Source organism: Drosophila arizonae, chromosome 2, assembly GCF_054131065.1.
Source record: "Drosophila arizonae isolate 15081-1271.41 chromosome 2, UAZ_ARI_1.0, whole genome shotgun sequence".
Classification (NCBI taxonomy): domain Eukaryota; kingdom Metazoa; phylum Arthropoda; class Insecta; order Diptera; family Drosophilidae; genus Drosophila; species Drosophila arizonae.
The window spans coordinates 2,171,628-2,195,408 of record NC_142922.1 but is presented as its reverse complement, the minus strand read 5'-3'; the positions used below and the strand labels follow the sequence as shown (position 1 = coordinate 2,195,408).

The 23,781-nt window shown below is 42.2% G+C and overlaps 1 protein-coding gene across 10 annotated transcripts in view; it reads left to right on the top strand.

Moving 5' to 3' along the window:
* The window catches only part of Eip93F (Ecdysone-induced protein 93F), a 78,835-nt gene extending 55,175 nt beyond the window's left edge, over window positions 1-23,660 (top strand). For all 10 annotated transcript variants that reach the window (XM_089471684.1, XM_089471677.1, XM_089471680.1 and 7 more), the window contains 4 exons: window positions 11,056-11,328; window positions 11,393-11,616; window positions 11,712-12,190; window positions 20,108-23,660. In XM_089471684.1, coding sequence (XP_089327810.1) covers window positions 11,056-11,328; window positions 11,393-11,616; window positions 11,712-12,190; window positions 20,108-22,874 — 3,743 coding nt within the window. In that variant the 3' untranslated portion in view covers window positions 22,875-23,660. The remainder of the gene's footprint in view (window positions 1-11,055; window positions 11,329-11,392; window positions 11,617-11,711; window positions 12,191-20,107) is intronic.
* Window positions 23,661-23,781: the final 121 nt, after the last annotated feature.

Here is a 23,781-nt window from a genome sequence, read left to right as displayed (position 1 = left end):
TCTCCTCCTCTTATCGTTTTTGTTTGCTTCTTTCTTGCCATTTGAATAAATGTTGCTGAATCGCGCAAAAGTAAATAAATAAATGAAATATTTAGCTAGAAATTGTTGCTGTTTCTGTTAGTTTTGTTTTTGCATTTTCATAGCTTTGCCAAGCCTTAGACTGGCGTATCGAACACGCCCAGTCGGCCACGCCCACCGTTCGTGCCGCCTCGTTTGACGTTTGCGGAATTAAGCGCTGAAATTGTAACCAAATATGGCACAACAAGTTCAATTCTAATTCCAATTCTAATTCTAATTCTAATTTACTGAGACGCTTTGTGCAAGCGGCTGTCCGGTTTTTGCTTGCATTTTCGTATCAATTGATTCAAGGTTTTTGATTTGACGCCGTCTTCCTCTCTCTCTCCCTCTCAACTGCATACATATCTCTCTCTATATACATATATATATGTATACTATATATATATAGAAAATTCACGTATACAAATCGTGCGCTTTCGTTGGAAGTGACAAGAAATGCATTCTTAAGTAATTGAAAATTAATGCAAACTCAACGCGAAGGCGAAGCACACGAAATTCCCTTTTTGACTGCGAGCTGCACTGCATTCGGTATAAATTATTTATATAATTACTTGATCTCGTCCAATATTCAAATTGTGTGTTCGGGTGCGATGAAAACGGATTACAGGAATACGAAATCAAGTTGGGGCTTTACATAGAATTCACGATTCATTTGATTTGAATATATGCAGAAGACAGAGAGAGGGTAAGCAAGAGATAGAAAGAGAGGGAAGTAGAGAGGATAGAAAGACAAAAAGAGAAGGGTAGAGAGAGAAGAATAAAGTGAGAGAGAGAGAGAGAGACAGAAAGAGAAGGGTAGAAAGAGAAGAATAAAGTCAGAGAGAGTGAGAGAGAGAGAGCGAAGTAAGGACACAAACAAAGTGAAAGAGCTGGGTGTAAGTAAGAGAAGGGAAGAAAGGGGAGAAAAGAGCGTGAGAGACTGAGAGACTGAGATAGAATGAGACAAAAGAGAGAGAGAGAGAGAGAGAAAAATTGACATAAACATAGTGATAGATATGAATAAGACAGAAACAAAGATGGAACGATAGAATGAAGCAAAAGGACATCCAGAAAAACAGCAAAAGACCGAAAGAAAGAAAAAAATATGGAAGTAGTTAAGTAATTATAAATATATACAAATAGACTACCATTATTATTTTTTCAATATTTATGTTACACTGTTAAAAACCTACAAAACATTCCCAAGCTGTTTTTAAAATTCCGACCCAATAAGTAAGCCGTTCGATTATGCAGCTTTCAATTGAGTTAAATGAACGATTGCATAACTGGATTTGCATTTGAGCGCATCAGTGAAAAAATGATAGGTATGACTGACAATTGGCTCCTTAGCAGAACGCAGGATGCAGGACGCAGGACGTATCCACAAATCACGGACAATCACAAACAGTGAGGTCCGCAACAAACGAGAAGAGCAAACGAAAAAAGCACGCGAAAAAAATCCCCCTCAGATAGGAGCTACATGCAGGGCAGTTGCCTGCCGCGCCAGGATAACACTCACATACGAGGTGTTGCCATATTGTGGCAGCTGTATGTGTGCGCGTGTCTGTGTGTGTGTAAACAGCAGCCGCGAAAAAATTGGCTGCTGCCGCGTTCTTTTTTCGCGTCGTGTTGCCTCCAATGCAATCAAGTGGACGCTGTATCAAGCGAGCAACAAAAAATGGCGATGGTTGCTGCTGCTGCTGCGGCTGCTACTGCTGTTGCTGCTGTTGTTGCTGTTGTTGCTTGTTTGCGCGTCGCGCCTAGAGTACGTCAGTCTGGGTCCGTGACGGGCCCGGGCCCGGGCGAGGCCTAAAAGGATTAAGGCGATCTGTGCGCAATCCGCGCAATTATCCTTTCATTGCATTGGCTGAGGGTGCAGTTGCCGTCATCGTTGCCGCTGCTGTCGCAGTCGTCCGCGTTGCCAGAAGCAATTAGTTGCATCACTCAACACCCTTTTTTGCTGGCACTTCTCTGTTTCGCTTCCTTTTTGTTTTTTGTATTTTTGTTTTTTTGTTTTTTGTTTTTTGGGCAGTTGACTTTTGGCTACATGTGGCAGGACACCAGGCTGCTGCCTGGCTGGCTTTTCGTTGCGGGCATTGTTCATGCGGCGTATACGCAACGCTTGCTCTGCACTCATACGGCAATCATTTTTATGAAGTTTCTGTTGCCTTTTTTTTGGAGCCGGAGTGTGCTGTGGGCAGAGCGGCTACGTGTCCATTTGAAGTGCACACTTAAGTGGCCCTAATTGGTTTCACACACACGCACACACAGAGTATCACACAGTCCCGCCGCAGCAACAAGTGGAGCTGGCATTTTTGGGGTAACACAACTTGGCCAGTTAGACTGCTGTCAAAAACAAGGCTTCTATTAACTAGCTAAACGAGCAGTTAGTGTGTAGATGTGTGTATGTGTGTGTGTGTGTATGTGTGTGTGTGTTAGTTTGTCTATAGCTCTGTCTGCAGCTTCAATTCACTTTGCTGCTTTGCTGACGACGGCAAACCCATTCATGTCCGTGTCGAGTGCACAACTGTTGAGTGTGCCAGACGAGAACAACAACAACAACAGCAACAGCTCTTTGACTAAAGAACGAGCAAAATTTAAATGTGCTCTCATGAAAAATAGTTTACTGCCACTTGTTGGCTTCGCTGAGCTCGAACAGCAGCCAGGCAGCATTTCAATTGAAATACCAGCTGTGGCTGTAGCTGTTGTTGTTGCTGTTGCTGTTGTTGCTGTTGTTGCTGTTGTTGTTGTCATCATTTGCTCGTTGTTCGTGCCATTTGGCGTTTAGTGTGGCAGCCAGCCAGTGTAAGCCAAAAATCCATTCATTGTAAATTCAGCTAAATCCATGAATAAAATTTTGCAGCCAGTCTGACTGTCTGTCTGGCTGGCTGTCTGTCTGTCTGTCGGGCAGCCTCATCTGTTGCCCCAGCTTCGTTTTATTGCACACAAATGCTGTTGCTCTCACTTATCGCTCTCTCTCTCTCTCTCTCTCTCTCGCACTTTCACTCGTCTGATGCTCCCTCCCGCTCTCCGGCCAAATTGAATTTCCGAATTCAATGAATGAATTGTTTTAGCTTTTGTTTAGTTATTTAGCCAGCGGATGTGGCGTGCGCTTTTTCTGTTGCATACTTTCAGGCTGCCTGTTGCATGCAGCCTCACAGCGCGCACATGCATACCTATATATATGTGTGCATATATGCATATATGTATATATAAATAACACATATAGCGCCTGTTGCCTTTGCCATTTTAATGTCCTACTCTGTCGCTCTGTTGGCTGCCCAATCTTTTATTTGGCTCTTTGCTCTTGGCAATTGTCTAGTTTTTGTTGCAGCCACTGCTCCTCCATCTCCTCCTGCTGCTGCTGTTGTTGTTGTTGTTGCACATTTTATTGCGCTCTGGTTTAGCAGAAATGCGGAAATTGCATTTCTCTGCATTTTACAATTCAATAAATTTGAAGCAAGCTGCTCTTCGCCTTTGCGTTTTATGTCGTCGCTTCAGCATGACTCCATTTTTGTATATATAAAAAATGTATATATATTTATATATAATAATAACAATAAAAATTCCTCTATTCTGTTTTGTTATTCTATTTTTGTTTTGCGGAAAATTTATTTAGCCATCTTGGCTGGTTTATAACGCGATTAAATTGGCTCCCAGCTAACTGAATGACAGCTTATGTACGAATGTTGATGTTACTGAATAAAATTGGTTAAATGGGAATTAGATTACGCTGCAGTTGCAGTTGTGGGTGCATTCCAGAGAAGAGGTGCCGCTTATAAATTAAATTTCCGCCAACAGAGGAAATAAAAAATAAAGTGCAAATAAAAAAGAGGAAGGGGAAACCTTAAGTTAATATCACTTTTAAGTTGTTTATTTATTATTTTCTGTGTGCGAGATTTTGGCTTGAAAGAGTAGAGAGATGCTCATGAAACTTGGCAGGGATAGAGTAGAATTAATATGCAAGCTTCAGTAGGTTTGGAAATATAATATATGAAATTTATCGTAGCTCAGTTTTATATTTTGAACTAATTTGATTTTGGCTATGCAGCAGTTTGCAGAAATCCTGTTTGAAATCACTTATTTCTATGGAAAACCACTTTGGTTACTTACGTTAGATTAGAATATGCGAATAAGCTTTCCTGATCGGGCATCAAAATATAGAACCAGCATCCTGCTCAAGTTTCAAATTTAAAATGATCTGATGAGGTGAGCTAATCTGCAAGCTCTTACAACTTAATTATTCGATCTCTTTTAACAATCCAGATGTTTAAATCAGTTATTTAAAATGACGTAGCATAAAGAATCATACAAAACATTTCTTAGCACTTAGATCATAGATATCAATGATTATCGAATTCTTGCGAAATTCTTAACATATTCTGTTAGGTTTTTATAAATTCAATATCTGAAAGATTCAATATCTCAATAAAAAAAAAAAAAAAATCATGAATGTATCCATCTTAAAATGTGTTTATTATAATATTTATAAAACTGTCTCGAGTATTTAGTCAAGTATTAATTCGTGAATATGGCTTTATGGAGTGCAGATTTGGGGGATTGCTGCCAAATCCAACTACAAAAGAATCCAAGTACTGCAAAATAGAGTACTTCGACAGATCACAAACTGTCCCTGGTATGTACGTGGATCCACACTACATAAAGATTTAAAGCTGCATACTGTCGAAGAGCAGATTGGCAGGCACACAAGCAGGTACAGTGACAGACTGTTGAGACACCGCAATCTACTCGCAAGAGGACTGTTACCTGCCAGACCTCTAAGAAGACTCAAACGGCAAGGCTTTGCCAAAACTATTGGACAATAGTAAAACCTCCACAACTTAAAATCCCCATAACTTGGTATGGGGTTCGGCTCTATTATTAATTTACCTTCCCTGTGTTGTTATGGTTCTATTTTTGATGTACCGGTTCTACACTTAATAAATATATATATATAAAAAAAAAAAAAAAAAAAAAAAAAAAAAAAAAGTATTAATTCGTGAACTAATTATGCTTTATAATGATTGTTAAAGCAAATCGGATTCTTAGTTATGCCCCACTAATTTCTAATCAAATTCATAGAATGCCTTCTTATGCCTTAAGAATTAAAAAAAAAAAAAAAAAAAAAAAAAAAAACTTGTTGCATATAAAAATTACTCTGTTCAGTTTTTATAATTTAATTATTTTGCGAAACTTTTTTTTTTATATAAATTCAATATCTTTTAAATTACCAATGGAAATCCCAAAAATCTTACAAATTGAATGAACAGAATTTTTGAATTATCGAAAACTAAACATATATTTGTTTTAAAACTCATATATATACTATACAAGAATGGTCTTGTCTTAGTCCTCAACTAAATATTTAATGCAATTAAACCGAAAATGTTGTCAATTTCTGACAATTTCATTGCTGAACGTTGATGGGATAAATAGAAATTGTGCAATTGCCTAATTGCCCATCAATCAACAATCTCACACTTGCAATTAGTGCAGGACAGGCCGTCCCCAGCCCCCACCCCATTTTGAATAACTGCATACAATTGTTGTACGCGCTGCTCAGCAATTACAGCACTTAGGAGTTTTCCTTTTTTTTTTTTTTTTTTTTTTTTTTTGTCGAACTGCAGTTGGCAATTTTAACCAATTTCCTTTCGTAAACGACTCCAAAAACTGAGCCCACCAATTGAAACGGCGCTGGCCAAACATGCAATCAAATGCAATCGAACGAGACTTCAAAGAGCCATACACATACATACAGCTATGCACACATGCACACACGCACACTCGTACACATTTGAAATTTGGCCGAAAAACGGATGGCTGGCCAATCAAAATGCATGCGGGCCCAAAAGTGCATGCGAAAGCGCATTAGAGTGAGACAACGATAGCGCCGAAACATACATTTCCAAAACGAGGGACTCCCACACCGAGGCCAGCAACAACAACAACAACAACAGGCAGACGAGCATGCCAAAGCCGAACGACTGCCGAGCGCAAACGCACGAGACGAAGCCGGGTCGGGCCGAGCAGGGCAATCGAATTTATTTGCTGCTTCTAATTTTCCATATGCCCACAGCGACAACAACGATGACGACGACAATTCCTATGCCAGAGTGACACACAAAAAAGGTTCTAAGCACACACACACACACACACACACACTGATGCAGCTGCAGCTGTGTTGTTGTTGCTGTTGTCAGTATGTAAATTGCCAAGTCTTCTTCGGCTATTTTTTCAAGTTTCATTTCGTTTTTGTTTTTTTTTTTTAGGCACGTTTTAGCTGTGCAGTTTTGCAAGGGTTGCATCCCCGTGTGTGCCTATGTGTGTGTGTGTATGTGTATGACTAGTTTTAGCTGCGTATGTCCTTGCATTTTGTGCAATTCATTTACATTTCAACGCTGCCGCTTTGCATTCCCTTGCGAGTTGGACAATTCGGCCAAAAGCAAACTTGTCACGTGTTACACGCACACACACACACACACACACACACACACGCACACAGAGAGAAGTCGCATGTCCTTTTCATTGCACACAACATTTAACAAGCCCCTCAAAACGCACACGGTAAACGACTCGAAGCGACGCGACGCGTCGCTCGCAGTTCGCAGTTCACAGTTCGCCCGTTTACCGTTAACCGTTTTTAGTAGTTCCTCTTTCAGCTACTTTCATTTGGGTACCGTTCGTTTAGCAGCCGTTTGCTGTTGTTTTTGTTGCTTTTAACGAAACTCATTTCTTTGCGACTCACTTTTGGCTTTTGAAACTTTTTGTATTATTCGGATTTTATCGCTCACTCACTCGCTCTCTCTCGCTCACTCTCTGTCTCTGTCCTGCTGCTGGTAACTAATTTGTTGTTGTGGCAGGACATGTGACGCCAAGGGAACATTAAGAGCTATGACGGTGTCCTTTAACTAACTAACTGCCACCTCTGCCTCCACCCGCCGCAGCAATTGTTGCAAGTACGTTGACATCCGACATTACTCAAAATGCTAGGCAAAATGCAATGGCGTGTTAACTGCAGCCAAAATAGCAAATGCAACAGCAACAACAATAACAACAACAGGCAGGGAACAACTTTCTAAAATTATTTGTTTGTTTATTTTGGGCATGCAATAAATTTACTTTTAGCCTATATTTAATAATTTTTTTATTTATAGTATTTTTATTAAATTATTACATTTTTTTAAATTTATTAATACATATTTGTGTATGTATATAAATAAGAATCATCACAACTCAGGAACCTTACGTAAAAAAATATCAAATAAAAATATATTCATACATCTTCGTCAAAAATTTTTAAGCTCTTAACTAAAGTCATATATAAAAACTAACATTAAATTAAAAAAAAAAAAAAATTATTAACTTAAAAAAAAATAAAAATAAAAATATCAAAATATTTTTTAGATGATTTAAAATTGTATGCAAATAAATTTTCTATTAAGATCTTAAATTATTACTTTAAAAATTAAAAAAAAAAAATTTTTGAAAATTATGTTTATATCAATCAAAATCAGTTAAGAGTAATTTTATAAACAGTTCTTCATATAAGTACATACATATCTTTACAAAATGTGGTTTAAAATAAAATCTACAAGTGTTTCCCCAAATTGATCTCATATTACTGAGCAATTCGTAAGCCAAATGCTTGGACTAAATTCACAAAATGTTTATGGAATACATACAAATTTCTTGCAAATTCGTTTCTCATATTTAATTTATATATTTTGTACTGTTTTGTCTCTATGTTATGTCATATGAACGCACGTGCGTAGAATTGCGCGCTCTTCTAGCGTGAGTCTATCAGCCATATTAAGCATACGCCTCGTGGCACACGGCTCAGACGACGCGTCGTGGACGACGTAAACACATACATACATATTTATGTATATATGAACGTCTCTCAGGTCTAATAATCTATATGCGCCACCTTTTGACATTTCATTATGGCACGCACTCGTATTACCAAACTAAACTAGAACAAATGGAAGAACACAAAAACTAAATAGAAGTAGAGGCAGAAAGAGAAAGATAGAGGGAGAGGGAGAGGGAGAACAAATCATGAGGCAAAAATGCAACCAAAAATAAAACCAAAACAACGCAGAGGCCGTAAAAAATGTCAGGCTGTCGCTGTCGACATGTCAGCAATGGCTGTAAGTTGACGCTGCGCCCCCTGCGGGAGGCGGCCCAGGCAGCCGAGGCAGCCGAGGCAGCCTAGGCGGGCCGGGCGGCAGCACGTTGCATGCCACAAGAACAATGCAACACATAGGGCAAACAGTCGAGCCATTTTGTATCGATAGATATGCCATACACATACATACATACATAATGTATATCATTACTGAAATTTGCTTATGTAACGCGCGTAACTGACATGCCCCCGCCCTCAAATTAAAAAGGATGTGCATTAACAAAAAATAAAAAAATAAAACGAAAAAAAAGACAACAAAAAATGTTGTTTTTTTCTCTTTCTCTCTCTTTCTCTCTCTCTCTCGCTCTCCCTCTCTGTTGGCCTGCGTATGACTTTTGCATATGGCCATGCGGAAAGGTAGCGCCTATGTATGCGTATATTAAACATATGTACATATAAATTACGTATACATAAGGGTTTATCTACCAAAGACACACACACACATGTACGCATGTATATATGCATACATGTGCATATGCGAGTATGAGCCATATAATGTGTACATTAATCGATAATTGCATTTTTTTTCGTGCATTTCTTTTGCCAGTTTTCATGGGTTGGCGGCCTGTCTCTCATGGCACACGGCATTTCCATATGTGTATGTGTGTGTGCCGCTTTTTAAATGAGTTTGCGTGTTTAATTGGTATTTTCTTCCACTTTTTCATTTTTTGTTTTTTTTTTTTTTTTTTGTGAACTGCTTGTACGTCTCAGCTTAACAAACTTCATATTAATCATACGCCCCGTGTCGCTGCTGATGTGCTTAAAGGACAGCATAAACAGGCATTTAAAACTGCGCCCAACTTTGATTCAACGCACTTTCCCTCTCTACAATTTGTCGTCCTGTTTTTTTTTTCGTAGTATTTGATGCGCTGTTAGTTTTAGGGCGCCCGCAAGCCGCAAACTGCAAGCCACAGCGCGAGCAAACAAACAAAGCGACAGATAGACTGACAGACAGAGATAGTCAGGCGAGGCGGGCAGGCAGGCTGGCAGGCCAGCTGACAAGTTGCCTTGAATAGACACTGTCTGCATGTATGTGCACACGTGTGTGCGTGCGCCTATCGACGTCTACAGCAGAGGGTTACAAGAAAGCAGAAAAAAAAAGGAAAGAGGAACGCAGCAAAAAAAAAAATCTATTTAGCATACATTCAGGCGCTTGCTTGGCATAATGTAAACGCTACTCTGGCAGACGCTGGCAGCATTGAAATACCGGCTCAGCATACGCAATGTGTGTCGCCTAACCACACACACACGCACACACACTCACGCACGCACACATGCCTTTGGGTAGGCAGACATTTTGTGCGTGCGTGCAACGCATTGTATGCAACCGCGCTGCAGCGAGCAACCCTTGGAATTTCGCTTGCATGTGCGAGTGTGCGTAATGTGTGTGCATGTGTGCATGTGTGTGTGTGTGCGTTCGAGCTGGCTGCACTTTAAAGTTGTGAGTTTCGTAAGTCTCGCGCGTGCATTCACCTCGATTTTCTTTTTTTTTTTTTGCGCCATTTTTTGGTGCGTGCGACGCCAACGTTGTAGCAGCAACAGCAGCAGCAACCCCTGTAGCACGGCGACGACGACCCTGTTTATTTGAGCGCCTCAAAAATGCAACGACAACAACCTCGAGGACAACAACAAACTGCAGTTGCAATACAATTTGAACGCTGAAAAGTTTGAACACGCCGCTCTACTTATGCGCCACAGCAGCAGTTGCCGCTGTAGCTGTTGCTGTTGCTGTTGCAGTTGCTGTTGCTGTTGTAGTTGCTGTTACTAATGCAGTTGTTGCGGCGCCGGTGGCCCACTTGAGCAGCATACGCAACGCAACGCACCGCACGCATGGCACGCACTTTTGCGCAATCAGGACGCGCCAGCGACAAGGACATGACTGACCTGCTGTCGTCGGGGAGGGTCGGAGGGGGTGCAGCAAATTTCGCTCAACTTCCGGTTTAGCAATATGGCGAAATATGGCTATGGTTAGACGAAGGAGCAGAAGAAGAAGCAGAAGAAGCAGAGTGAACGTTGCAACGTTTTGTAAATGCAAATGCTTGCAACAAAACTGCTACAAAATGTGGCACCAAAATTGCAGCATTTGTTGAGCTCTGCTGCAGCTCGCCTCACTCACATGCTCTCCACCCCTCGCTCTCTCTCTCTCCCTCTCTCTTGCTCCCACTGAGCCTGCCTACCTCGATATTTAATTCGCATTTCGTGTGAGTTGACGCGTAACCTTTTTGCCTCATATAAAAGCGGCAAAGTTTTCATTTTGTTTTTTTTTTTTCAACAATTTGTTGTTTTTTTTTTTTTTTTTGCTTTTGCTGCACGCATGCCCGGCATTTCGAGTGGGCTATGCATTTTGCATTAAATTGCATAACTTTTGTGGCAATTAGACGGCATTGGCAAGGATATGCAAGGAAATGCAGTTTGCCTATGCAAACAACGAGTGCGAATCTATCAATTTGCCAGCCATGGCGTATACGTAATGATACGCATACGCAGCGTGTGCCATGGCCAACAATTCTCTCAGCTATTTCATTTCATTTCCTACCATTCAATTAAGTAATTTATGTCTGCACAAATTCCCAAGCTTCGGCAAAAAAAAAAAAAAACAAAAAAAAAAAAAAGAAAACAAATTGAAATAGGCAAATAGAAAAATAGAAAAATAGGCAAATTATAAAGAAATAGAAAAAAGAAACTGAATAATAACCTATGCAGCTTATGCATAATTTAGCTGCCTCAGGTGGCACCACTTATATTCTATGAACGTTCCACAATAACGAAATGTTCTCCCTCTCTTTCTCTCTCCGTCTCTGTCCTTGCAGGCTTAGAACGCGTCGCTGAGGAATTCATGGGTCGCAGGAAATGGAAACATTATCAAGAGCAATTGACGCGCAACCAATTGAATATCGCAGAGCAACAGCCCATATCAATAATAACGAGCGAAGAGACAGACGACAACAGCGAATACAAGGAGACCCACTGCAAGCCACTGAGCCAACGCTTAGAGCAGCCCAACGGCCAGCCAATCAGCAACAACAGCAACAGCAACAGCAACAACAACAACCACAGTTTGTTGCAATTTGAAGGCGATTTTGGTATGTAAAGAAATGGTCGACTCTTACTTAGCCGAGACACAAACCAAGTATTATTTTACTGCAGACAACAACCACGATACATCACACGAGGAACACGACTCAAGTGCAACATCACGTAGCTCCGTCTCACCGACTCCACCGCCAGAACCCAACGATTGGACACCGTTTGATAAGTGCAATTTCTGTGTTAACGGTCGCTTGCTAACGGTTAACGCCAAAGGCGAATTGGTGGCCGAATCAACGGCCAGCAGCAACATCACCAGCAACAACAACTCAGCTGTGCATCAGGTTAGCTCTCTCCCACTCTCACACCCACTGCAATGTTCTTATTTTAAGCTGACAACATAAAATTATCGTTTACTTAACGCAACTTTCCCATGCAGCACGACAGCGACAGCAACTCGAGCGTATCGCTGCACAACAGCAGCACAAATACCAACAGCAAGCATAGAGCACGCAACAACAACAATAACAATATCAACAATATCAACAACAACATTGCCACAACGTCATCGCCCACGAGCTCCATAGAACTGTATAAGCTGCTCACGCAGCAAACAGCCAAGATGACATCAATGGAATCAATGGCCGCCAAGCTGGCCCAATTCACAATGATGGCCGACATCAATTTGATGAACACGCTGGCCAGTCAACAACATGCCAACTCCGTAACACCAACTACCTCGGAAGTAGCCGCCGCTGCTGCCGCCGCCGCCGCCGCTGCCGCTGCCGCTGCCTCTGCCGTGCCCAGTCCCACACTCAAGGATGCACTGCACAGTCCACACAATGCCGATGCGCCGCTGGACCTAAGCAGCAAGCCATCGCCGAACTCATCGATCAGCGGTGATATCAAGACAACCAGGTGAGTCTCAATTCCATTACACGTGAGCGAGATTTATTCGCAAGTGTGCACGCTTATATACTTGCTAATATACTTGAATATATAGTATATATATATTACATAAATCGGGCATTGCGCACAACTGAAAATAAAAATGAAAATGCAGCACATAAAAATACAAAACGAAAGTAAAATAAAAATAAAAAAGTCAAAATTGCAATGCTCTATAATAAACTGAAAATAATATATGCAAAATATGTAATTGCAAATATAAAAATATGAAACGAATAAAAACTAATTAAACAATTAATAATTAAATGCTCTTTAATTCAATTTTGTCGTAGTATTATGAAATAAAACAATTCTTTAAATTTTAAATATTAATAATAATAATAATCAAAATAATAATAATAATAATAATAATAATAATAATAAAAATATTAATTATAATAGCAATTAAATTGCCATGTTAAATATAAAAAGCATTTTAAAATCATAATATTATCCAACTTAAATAAAATAATAAAAAATATCACAGGTAAAATTTAATTATGAAATTATGAACCAAAAAAAAAAATAATAATTTGATATTAAAACTTTCACCGTTTATTTTATGACATTATTTTTATTTTTTATTTCATTCAGTAATAACAAAAATCATCAAATATTATCTCAAATTATTAAGTATGAATTTATTTAACCGAACAAAACTTAACTAAACACGAAATAAATTAATTAAAAAATAAATAAAAGAAAATTTTAATAATATTAAAAAGCTAAGAGATGAATATAATTATAATAAAATATATATAATTATAATAAAATAACGTGAAGAAAAGCTACGTATATACATTTTGAAAAATAATTTTTAGCAATTTACAAAAATATTGTAATAGGTTGACTTAGATAAGAATCTCTTAATATATGATGACTATCCCAAAAGAATCTTGGCTTCTACTGCTGCCAAAAGTCAGCTGCGTGTAAAAATCACGCTTTTTCTCTTCGTATTTCTGTATCTGTATATCAACAGATTTTTATCAACTCAGTTAAGCAATGCAAACAAGCTCCATAATAAATGCGACATGCCCAGCCTTAACTATATATACATATATATATATATAAAAAAAAAAAAAAAAAACAAAAAAAAGAGGAATAAATTCAACATGAAACAAAAAACAGAGAAAAAATGGTGTTTCAGCAGACAATACATGAGATAATTGCACTTTGGGCACCGGCCCGCCTCTGACACTGCATTTACTGTAGCATACTTAATGGGGCGGTAGAGGCGAAGGGGGAGGCGGAGGCGGTGGGGTAGGCGGGACGAGGTGGCCAACGGAAAGCTTTATTGTTGTGCGCCTATGTAAAAATCGTGCAATTACACATGCACGTGTGTGCATGTGTGTGTGTGTGTGCATGCACATTTAAGTAGGTGTGATGCGCGTGTGTGTGTGTGTGGGCTTTGTGTGTGCGTGGTTTGAGTGCGGTTTATGAAACGATGCCGAAAATTACACATACGCCCCATAGCACGCAGCCAGCGCTGCGTTGGCCACGCTTAATTACTGAGGCGGTGCAAGCTGTGGGCCGCATAAATTTGCATCAAATTTGAGCTGCCGAAAAAAAGAGAGAATAAAAAATGTATACAAAATGTATTTCCAGCTGAGCTGTGTGTGTGTGTGAGAGTGAGTGCTTGTCTGTATATGTGTGTGTGTGTGCATCTTAACTCCTTTATATATTTTGTGCCTGCTATTTTTTTAATTACTCTAAAATGTTCGGGAGCACCTAGGCTATTATTTATGTGTCTATGTGTGGGTGTGTGTGTGTACTCTTCAGACGACAGAGACAAGGGGCGTGCTGAGAACGTGTGCATAATTTTCCAGCACTTCCACAATTTTTGTCATTATTTTTTTTCTCCTCTTTTTTTGGTTGTTTTTTTGTGGCGGCGGCGGCAGCGGCTGCTGTGGCTGCCACTTGAGCCGCAAAACACGAGTCCTTGTCTATTGTCTAAAGCATGGCCAAGTGTTTGTTAGCAGCTGCTGCTGCCTTGCATCATCGTGCACCTATTTTAATTGTTGTAATAAAAAGCAACGAAAAAAGGGAATGCGAACAGGATGCGACAGCTGACAGGAACTGCAGCTGGCTAAAAGAAGAAGTCAAATGCCGCGCGCATTGACAAGCGCTCAATGGCTTTGGCCAAAACATGTCCAGCTCACACACACACACACACATAGATATTATATATATATAGTTGGCAAATGTATTGCCAGCAGCTCAGTCAAAAACACTTGAAATACAAAAGCCACTGACGCTGCAATTTTTTGGCGTTTATTACGGATTTTCTTTATATATATATGTGCATATATATACATAGATATATATATATATATACTGGGCTGGCTGCTGTTGATGATGAGGCGGCGACATCACCACTCCAAGTCAAGCGTCGACGTCGACGTCGCCGCTGGCAGCGGGCGCAGCAGACAGAAAATGAGTGCATCATATCGATCGCTTTTTTTTCCCCACTGCGTTTTACATTTTTTTTGGTCTTTCTTCTTGCTACTTTTTTCTATGCAGCAGTTAAGCGGAGGTGGAGGCGGAGGCGGGGGGCCTGTTGTCGCTGTGTGTTTATATGTATTCATTATTTTTCGTTTACGAAAAATTCTCTGTGCACACACACACACGCACACAGGCATGCACCGAAAAAAAGATTGTGAGCGTAATAACTGGCATAGACTGATGACGCCGGCGTCGACGGCGGCAGCGACTGCGACTGCGACGGCAACAGCGACGTCGCTTTCCCCATTTGGCCCCAAAAAAAATGGTGAAAAAAGCGAAATAAAAAAGCTTAATGCGTGCACTTGCTATTGTTATAGTCGATGTTGCTGCTGTTGCTGCTGCTGTTGTTGTTGTTGTTGCTGCAGGCCAACAATTTTAACCGTTTTTTTTTTTTTTTTTCATTACTCCCCAGTCCCCCTGCCGCCCTTTTTGCCATATTTTTGTCATATTCCAATGACCGTTGGGCGTTCAGGTGGGTCGGCCTGGTTGACTGGCTTGGCTTGGCTGGCTGGTTGGCTGGCTGGCTCGCCTGATTGCCGTTATATGTGTTTGTATGCTATATGCGTGCGTGAATGAAATGTCGCTTAAATGAGCGAGATAGAAAAAAAACGCATACAAAAAAATTGCAGCAGCTGCAGAGGCAACGGCGACGGCGACGGCGACGGCAGCGACGTCAGCAGCGCTGGCCGTAAAAAAAATGAGTGCATATCTTCCGAAAAAATGCAACTGCATATGTATGCATGTATGCGAGCATGCTAGTGTGCATGAATGTATGTGTGTGTGTGTGGGTGGTTGTTTGCTGCGCACGCATCGAGTGCAAGGGGCAGGCAGGCTGGGTTGGGAGTCGCCTGCATTGGCAACAAAAACAAACATGCAATTGCATTCATACACAAGTAAAAAAAAATAAAAAAAAACACTCACACACACACATGGAGTCACATGCACACATGCACTTGATGCATTTTTAACAAAATTGCATTCGGCGTCGTCACACATACACCCGAACATTCAACCCTGGAACGGGACACTGTGCCCGCCCACGCCCACTTCCGCCCACCCACTGGCCAAGCCATGTTTGCGCTGGCGTCCCGCCACAGACAAATTTAGCGGCCACGCAACAAAATGAAAAGACAACAGAAAAACGAAAAAGCGAAGAAACGAAGAACCGAAAAAGCGAAAAGCGAAAACAAGAGAAAAGTGAAACGAAAAACTTTAATTAATTATGTGCACAGACCGAAGCCAGACTAGAAAGAATATTTAACAGATGCTTAACTTTGGCTAAACTTCAAATTAACTCTCTAAATTATGAACGCAGCGAAATTACAAAACTACAGCAAAAGCAGGAGGAAAGGGCGAGTTTATACAAGTTAGGCTTATTTACGAAACCCCTTGAATATGAGCCAAAAATGAGGCAGCAAGAGTTTTACATTTATTATTTATTTGCTTCACTTAGAACTGAAATAATAACAATATTCTAAATTTTAAGGAACGTATCAAATAATATATTCAAAATTAATAAGAATATATATTCAAAATGAAGGTTAACACTTGACAGGTCACTACTTAACTTTGAGATACCAGCCATATAAAAGGCACACAAAAGGCAACCCTATAGACCTCAAATGATCAGATCTGCTTCTATCCGAATGTATTAAAATTCGACAGTTTTCTTAAAATATTCTGCTAGGAATGCACTTTTGCATTAGCTATAGCTATTTGATAATCCACTTTGGACACTTAGCTGCTTAAAGAATTCAACAGTAACATAAACATTCTCTCAATTATTAATGCTCGTATAAAACAAGAAATTTTTAGAAACTAAATCTGGGCTGCAATGTGAATGAACCATTAGTTCGATCATTTGAATCAGAAATTCCCTTGTAGAAAGGGAGATGATTCGACTTAAGCTGTTGTTAGTTTCCCTCAGGAATTTCTAGTATCTCAGTAACTCTCGAAGCATATAGTTAAACCAGCTTATAGTCTTAATAAGCACTACATATAGGCCAGCACTCAGTGGGTCAATGAAAGAACTATATTATTAGTCAGGCACTACTCTATACAGCTTTAATTGCCTTTAATATAGCTGTAATGCAAATTCTCTCAATATTTCGATCACTCGCCAGATTATAGTATATATTAATAATTTTTATATATTTGCTTTCATTTGCGCTCGCATTGCCCGCGAGTCGAATGTAATTATGTATATACTTATGTTTAACCCAACGCACTCGGTAAGCCCGAAAAAAAAAAAAAAAAAAAAAAATGTAATACCAATGCATTGTGCATTTCATGTATGTAAACGGATGCAAGGCATGGGTGTCAGTGTGTGTGAGTGTGTGTTTGTGCTTGCATTGCTGTGTGTATGTGTGTGTGTTGTGTATTTAAGGCATACAAAAGGTGTGGGATTCACCGACAAAAAATGCGATATGCGCATAAAAATGTCAGCAGCAACAACAACAACAACAGCAGCAGTTGCAGTTGCAGCAGCAGCAGTTGCCGATGCAATTGCAGCAAGCGTCAAAATTGCAACAACAACAGCAACGAAATCCACGCAAAAATGCAACAAAAAATCAACCCTTTTTTATTTTTTGTTGTTGCATTGCAGTTGCCGCTGCTGCCACAAATTAAAACAAAATGTCAGAAAAAAAGGCGAAAAAGAACGAAAAAATATAAAAACAAACGTGGTACGAGCGCAAATGAATCCTCGCTACATGCGTGCAACAAAAACAACAGCAACAACAACAACAACAACAACAACAGCAGCAGCAGCCAAATTCATGGCAGTGGCAGCGACGTCAGCGTCGACGCCAGCCGCGGCTGTTGCAACGACGGCAAATTGCAATTGAAGTGCAGCCAAAAGGTAAACGACACCAACAGCTACAACAACAACAACAACTACAACAACACGAAATCAAAACGACATTGAAATGACATTTTTCATTAATATTTGCAAACCTTTTTTGCGAAACCCTTTTAACCCCTTCGCGCCCCAGCGCACATTTTTCGGTCACATTATTTGGTCTAGAGGCGCGCAGCAACTGCTCTTCGGTCAGCAACCATTGCTGCCACCTGCTGTTGCAGCTGCACGCTGCTGCTTCTTCTCATTTTTTGTTGCTGTTGTCAGCGCAATTTTCAGACATTTTCCAGACGTGCACGATCCTAGCAAAAAAAGAAAAAAAATGAAACAGAACCTTGCTACAACAACAACAACAAAACTTTTCCGTCAACTTTTGCTGCGCTGAGCTGAGCTGAGCTGGCCCACAGCCCACAGCGAGGACAAGAAGCTGTGCTGTGCGTTTCCGCAGCCAGTGCAATGTACTGCAACGGCAGTGCACACACCCACCCCGCCCACCTACGCGCACAGCGCGACGAACGCACCCAGCCCCACCCACTGTGTGGTGCTGCCAAAAGGGTCTTGGTCTCAACTCTCGTCGCGTCTGCTGGCGTCTCGTCTCGTCTCGTCTCGTCTCGTCCCGTCTCGTCTCCTCTCCTCTCGCTGCCCTGCCGGCTGCGCATAAAGAAAAGAAAAATTTCGTACGGCTTTCACTGCTGCTGCTGCTGCTGCTGCTGCTTCATGTTGTTGTTGTTGTTGTTGTGCACAAAAAGTTGCCTTTTGAAATGGGCTAGCCAAAAGTGCGCTCCACCCGGCCAAACAGAGAGTGGCTGCAGCGCTGGCACCACCAAAGCGCCAAGTGGTGCGGCTTGGCATTAAGTGAAAAATGCTTTTTTATTTTAAGCAAAAAAAAAAAAAAAATGAATTAAAAACAAAAAATGGAAAAAATTCGTCTAATGAACTTCAAAAACATGTTTGTCCCTGCCTTGGCTGGCAGGCTGACATCTTCGTGTCTGCCCCTGCCACGCTCAGCCCTGGCGTGTCATCTTTTGTCTCTGCAGCAGGCCAAAATCGGAGAGAGCTGAAAGTACAAAAAACACACACAAAAAAAAAAGGCATGGTATATAGAAAAAGGAAGAAACGTTACAAATTTTTCTATGCTGCATCCTTGCCATTGCCTTTGACAAGGACAACGTCGCTGCTGCTGCTGCTGCAGACATTTAAGAAGCGCTCATTGTCTCTGCACTCAAGTGTGTGTGCTCCATGTGTGTGTGTGCCCAATATATGAGCACCGAAAATAAAAGAGGGAAAAAACTAACAAACAAGACAAAAAATGTGCATTGGCAAAGGGTGAAAATAATATTTTGTCAGCTTCTGTTTTCCGCTTTGAACTGAAGTCACAGAAAAGAGAAGCTGTCAAATGCGAGCTGATGCGCCGGAAGAGGTTCCCGAGCACATAATGCGGGATGGATCATAATACGGCTTGACTGCTCAATTACCTCGATGGCACATGTTCGAGGGCTACTTCGACTACAAATCTACTTTCATTTGCCAAAAGTTCATTCACTGCAATTTGTCGAACTAATTAAGATCAAATTGGATTACGGTTCACAAGCACTAGTACCACATTGAAGGGAATTGAAGAGGGCATATAAGTTTTGAATAGCTGAGGACAATATATTCATTTAGAGATTCATTAGCAGAATCAAGATAAACTGGTTCAGCCTGTCTGTCTGTCTTTCACTCTTCTTGTCCGTCCCTCAATCTGTATGCATGCAAATCCTAAAAGAGTCAAAAGATTTCAAATTGAAAATATTCATTCCTATATAAGCTTCAAGCTAAAGGTTTTTTATGTCGATAATTTTCTAATAATCTCGTAAACTAGAAGAGCTAGTGCTATTAAACTTGGTATGTAAGCTCTCGTAAGATATACCCATTGAATATTAATATTAGTTTTTTGATACATTATTTATATATGTATATATTTTATCATATTTATATATTTGCGAGCAGCTGATTATTACACTTTGGGATGTACATACCATATATACATATGTCAGCAGTCATATCGGAATACAGAGTATCTTTTAGTCAGCTCCTGGATCATATATACATATATCACATACATTTATGGTGCACATATTCAACTATAACTTCTAGCTAACTTCAAATATCCTAGTCGAACACCTAGCGCTAGAGGGCCTATTGAGTTTATTATATATGGTTATTAATCGAAAGGTATCTCTTTAAGTAGGACACTTTCTACGCGAATACCCTTGCTTTTATTTTTTTCATATATTTGATAAATGTAGAATATAAAAAGTGCATTAAGTATTACTGCATACTTTTCCATATAGGCCTATTGGTTTAGATTTATTAATCTATATCAAATATATATAGTTGAAAACCTTTTAAACGAGTACCCTTAAGTCGGTTATTTCCTGCGAAAACACTCTTTCTGTACTCTTAATATGTACAATCCGTTATATGTTTCTTTATATGAACTCCTAGCAAACCTTTGTTTCATCTTCTGCCTTTCTCTGCTCTTACAGAGCTCTGTCGGAGTGTGCCACGCCCCTTGGAGCCGCCGGCCGGCAGGCGTACAGCAATGAGGATCTGAACAGCGCGCTGCAGGATGTGCTGGCCAACAAGCTGGGCACACGCAAGGCGCCCAGCCAATACCACGTGCAGCGCACGACGATGCGCAGCAAACTGGGCAAAATGTCAATCGATGGCAAACGTGCGACGCCCGACCTGCAGCAGCAGCAAGTGTTGCAGCACGAGCTGGAGCTGGACGAGCAGGAGGAGTCCGGCGATGAGGCCGGCGATGGCGACAGCAATGCGTCGGGCTACCAGGCCCATCACATGGTCGTCAACGAGCACCTGCGCAAGCTGGGCGACCTGTCCGAGCACAATGGCAGCGACCTGGGCGACGAGCAGGAATCGGTGATGTCACCGAAACAGACGCATTCCCAGGGCGCCGGCACGCCCACTGGCCACCTGCCGGGCGTACCAGCTGGCGGCAATGTGGCCGGCGCCATAGATACGCGCATGCTGCTGCAAACGCTGATGCTGGCAGCGGGAATCGGGGTGATGCCCAAGCTGGATGAGACGCAGACGTTGGGCGATCTGTTCAAGACGCTGCTGATGGCCAGCAGTGGCGGCATTCTGGCCCAGGAGAGCAACGGCAGTGCCACGCTCTTGCAGCAGCAGCAGCAGCAACAGCAACAACAGCAACAGCAACTCGATGCGGTTGCTGCCTTTCGTCGTCATCTACCAAAGTCTGAAACGCCGGAGACTAGCTCCTCGCTGGATGCCAATGAGGCGTGCGAGGATCCTATACTGAAGATTCCGTCCTTCAAGGTCAGCGGCGCAACCAGCGTCTCGCCCACCAACAGCAACAATGCCAGCGCCAACATCATCGTCAACAACAACAGCAGCAACAACAATAACAATGGCAACAGCAGCAGCAACAACAACAACTCTAGCAGCAATCGCAACGGGGATCACAGTCCACACTCCGCCTCGCCGATGCTGGCAGCAGCTGTTGCCGTTGCAGCCGCCAGCAACAGCTATCGCAACAGCAACAACAGCAACAGCAGCACCAACCACCTGCTGTCGCCGACAGCAACATCCATACAAAAGATGATGGCCAACACCATACAGCGCAAGATCAACGAGCAGAGCAACCAGGACAGTCTCCTGGGCCTGGACAAGCGCAACAATGGCAACACCAGCGGCAGCGAGTGCAGCAGCAGCGGCGGGGGCGGAGTAGGAGGCGGCGGCAATACCAGCAGAAAGCCCAGCATATCGGTGGCCAAAATAATCGGTGGCACGGACACCTCACGCTTCGGCGCCTCGCCCAACTTGCTGGCCCAGCAGCATCACAGCCATCTGAGTGCCCATCATCATGCCCACGCGCACACGCATCCGCATGCGCACCACCAGCAGCAGCAGCAGCAGCAGCAGCAACAGCAGCTGAGCGCGCAGGAGGCAGCGGCGCTGGCAGCTGGCAAGGGCACCCGGCCGAAGCGCGGTAAGTACCGCAACTATGACAGAGACAGCCTGGTCGAGGCCGTCAAGGCTGTGCAGCGCGGCGAGATGTCGGTGCACCGGGCCGGCAGCTACTACGGCGTGCCGCACTCGACGCTGGAGTACAAGGTGAAGGAGCGGCACTTGATGCGGCCGCGCAAGCGCGAGCCGAAGCCCCAGCCGGATCTGGTCGGGCTGACGGGCGCGGCGAATAAGGTGAATGCCAACTTGGTGGGGCTGAATCATCTGGACAAGCTGAAGGCGGGCAACAGCAGCAGCGGCAACAGCAGCAGCAACAACAGCAGCAGCAATGTCGGCTCCAAGCTGAGCAACGCCCTGAAGAACAACAGCAGCGCGGCGAGCGCAGCGGCCGCTGCCACGCCCAACGGCCTGAAGCTGCCCATTTTCGATGGCGTTCAGCCGTTGTCCTTCCAGCCGACCATGTTCTGGGCGCAGCCGAACGCCGGCGCCAACTATGGCCTCGACTTGAATCGCAATAACGAATTTCTGAACAACCATCTGGCCGAGGTGATACGCGGCAGTCCGCTGGGAGTGGCGGCCAATCTGAACCACGGCCATGTGCCGAGCGTGCACATGAAGAGCGCCCTGGAGTACGCCGAGAACATGTACGACGGCATCATACGAAAGACTCTCAAGCAGAACGACAGCGACGTCATTCTCAACAGCAGCGGCAACAACAGCAACAGCGGCAATGGCAACGGTACCGGCAACGGCAATGGCACCGGCAACGGCAATGCGCTGCTGGATCAGCTGCTGGTGAAGAAGACGCCGCTGCCGTTCACAAACAATCGCAGCAATGATTACATCAACGCCACCTGCTCCAGCTCAGAGTCGAGCGTGAAGCGTCCGGGCAGCCCGCTGGGCGCCTATGCGGATATTAAGCGCGAGCGACTCAGCCCCATGCGCAGCACGGCGAGCGCCAGCAGTGAGGACGAGCAGGATGCACATGTCAACACCACCAATAACAACAACAACAACAACAACAACAGTGAGTTGGCCCACAACAAGAACAACAATGGCAATGGCAACGGGCGCAGTCGGATGACATCGCGCGACTCGGAAACGGACGCCAGCAGCTTGAAGAGTGAGCAGTCGCTCAGCTCGGCAGCGCAGCTGCACAAAATGATGGATCTCAATGGCAGCAACAGTGTCAAATACGAGCCAGAGCCGGCGGCAGCAACGGGGGCGCAATTATCGCCGAACAGTTCGATACTGCACGACAAGCTGGCACAGATCAAGGCCGAACAAGCCGAGGAGCAGTTATAGGTCCGGTGGCAACCAGGTGAGGACTGTCCCCAGCAGCAGCAGCAGCAGCAACTTGTGGCACCCACATTTGTGTGGCCACCGCTAGCCACGCACTACTATAGTTTCTAAATGAATGGGGCAGTTGGTTAGGTGTACAGGCAAGGGCAAGGCAGATTGAGCGAAACCAAATTTTTAAGCATACATGCATGTATATATGAATGTCTATATATATGCATATATGTATATATACAATGACAAAGCAAAGAGCCCGCGGCAAATGGAGCAGCAACTCCAAATTGTTAGTAGTTAATAAAACCTAAAGCAAAACAAAAATGAATACACACACACACACGCAAGCATATAACTTATATGTATATGTAAGCATGCAATCTGTATGCAACACAGCAAAACAACAACAACAACAAACATGCATAGATACACACCGTATTTATGCATATTTTTTGTTTAGTTTTTTGACAATCGACAAATAGGCATTCTCTTGTACAAACTTTCTAAACCAAACAAAACAAAAAACAAAAAAAGAAAACCCTAAAAAATATACAAAAAACAAGTAAGCAACAGAAAACACAACAATACCAAGTAAATTAATTTTTATAATTAAACAAAGAAAAAGTAACCAAATTTATTTCGATTAAAATTTTATTTCAACACCAAAAAAAATCAAAAACAAATTAAAGTACAGCCCATATAAAAATACTATGCCAGCGCCTGCTTGCGAATTGTAGACGAAAATTCTTGGAAATAAAACATTCCATAAACACTTTTATAATTTTTAATATATATATATATGTATATATATATATAACAAAGAAAAAAAAAAAACAAAAGAAAACTTTATATGTGATTTCTAAAACGCAATGCAGACGGCTTATGCATAGCTACTGACACTAAACCCAACAAAAACAAC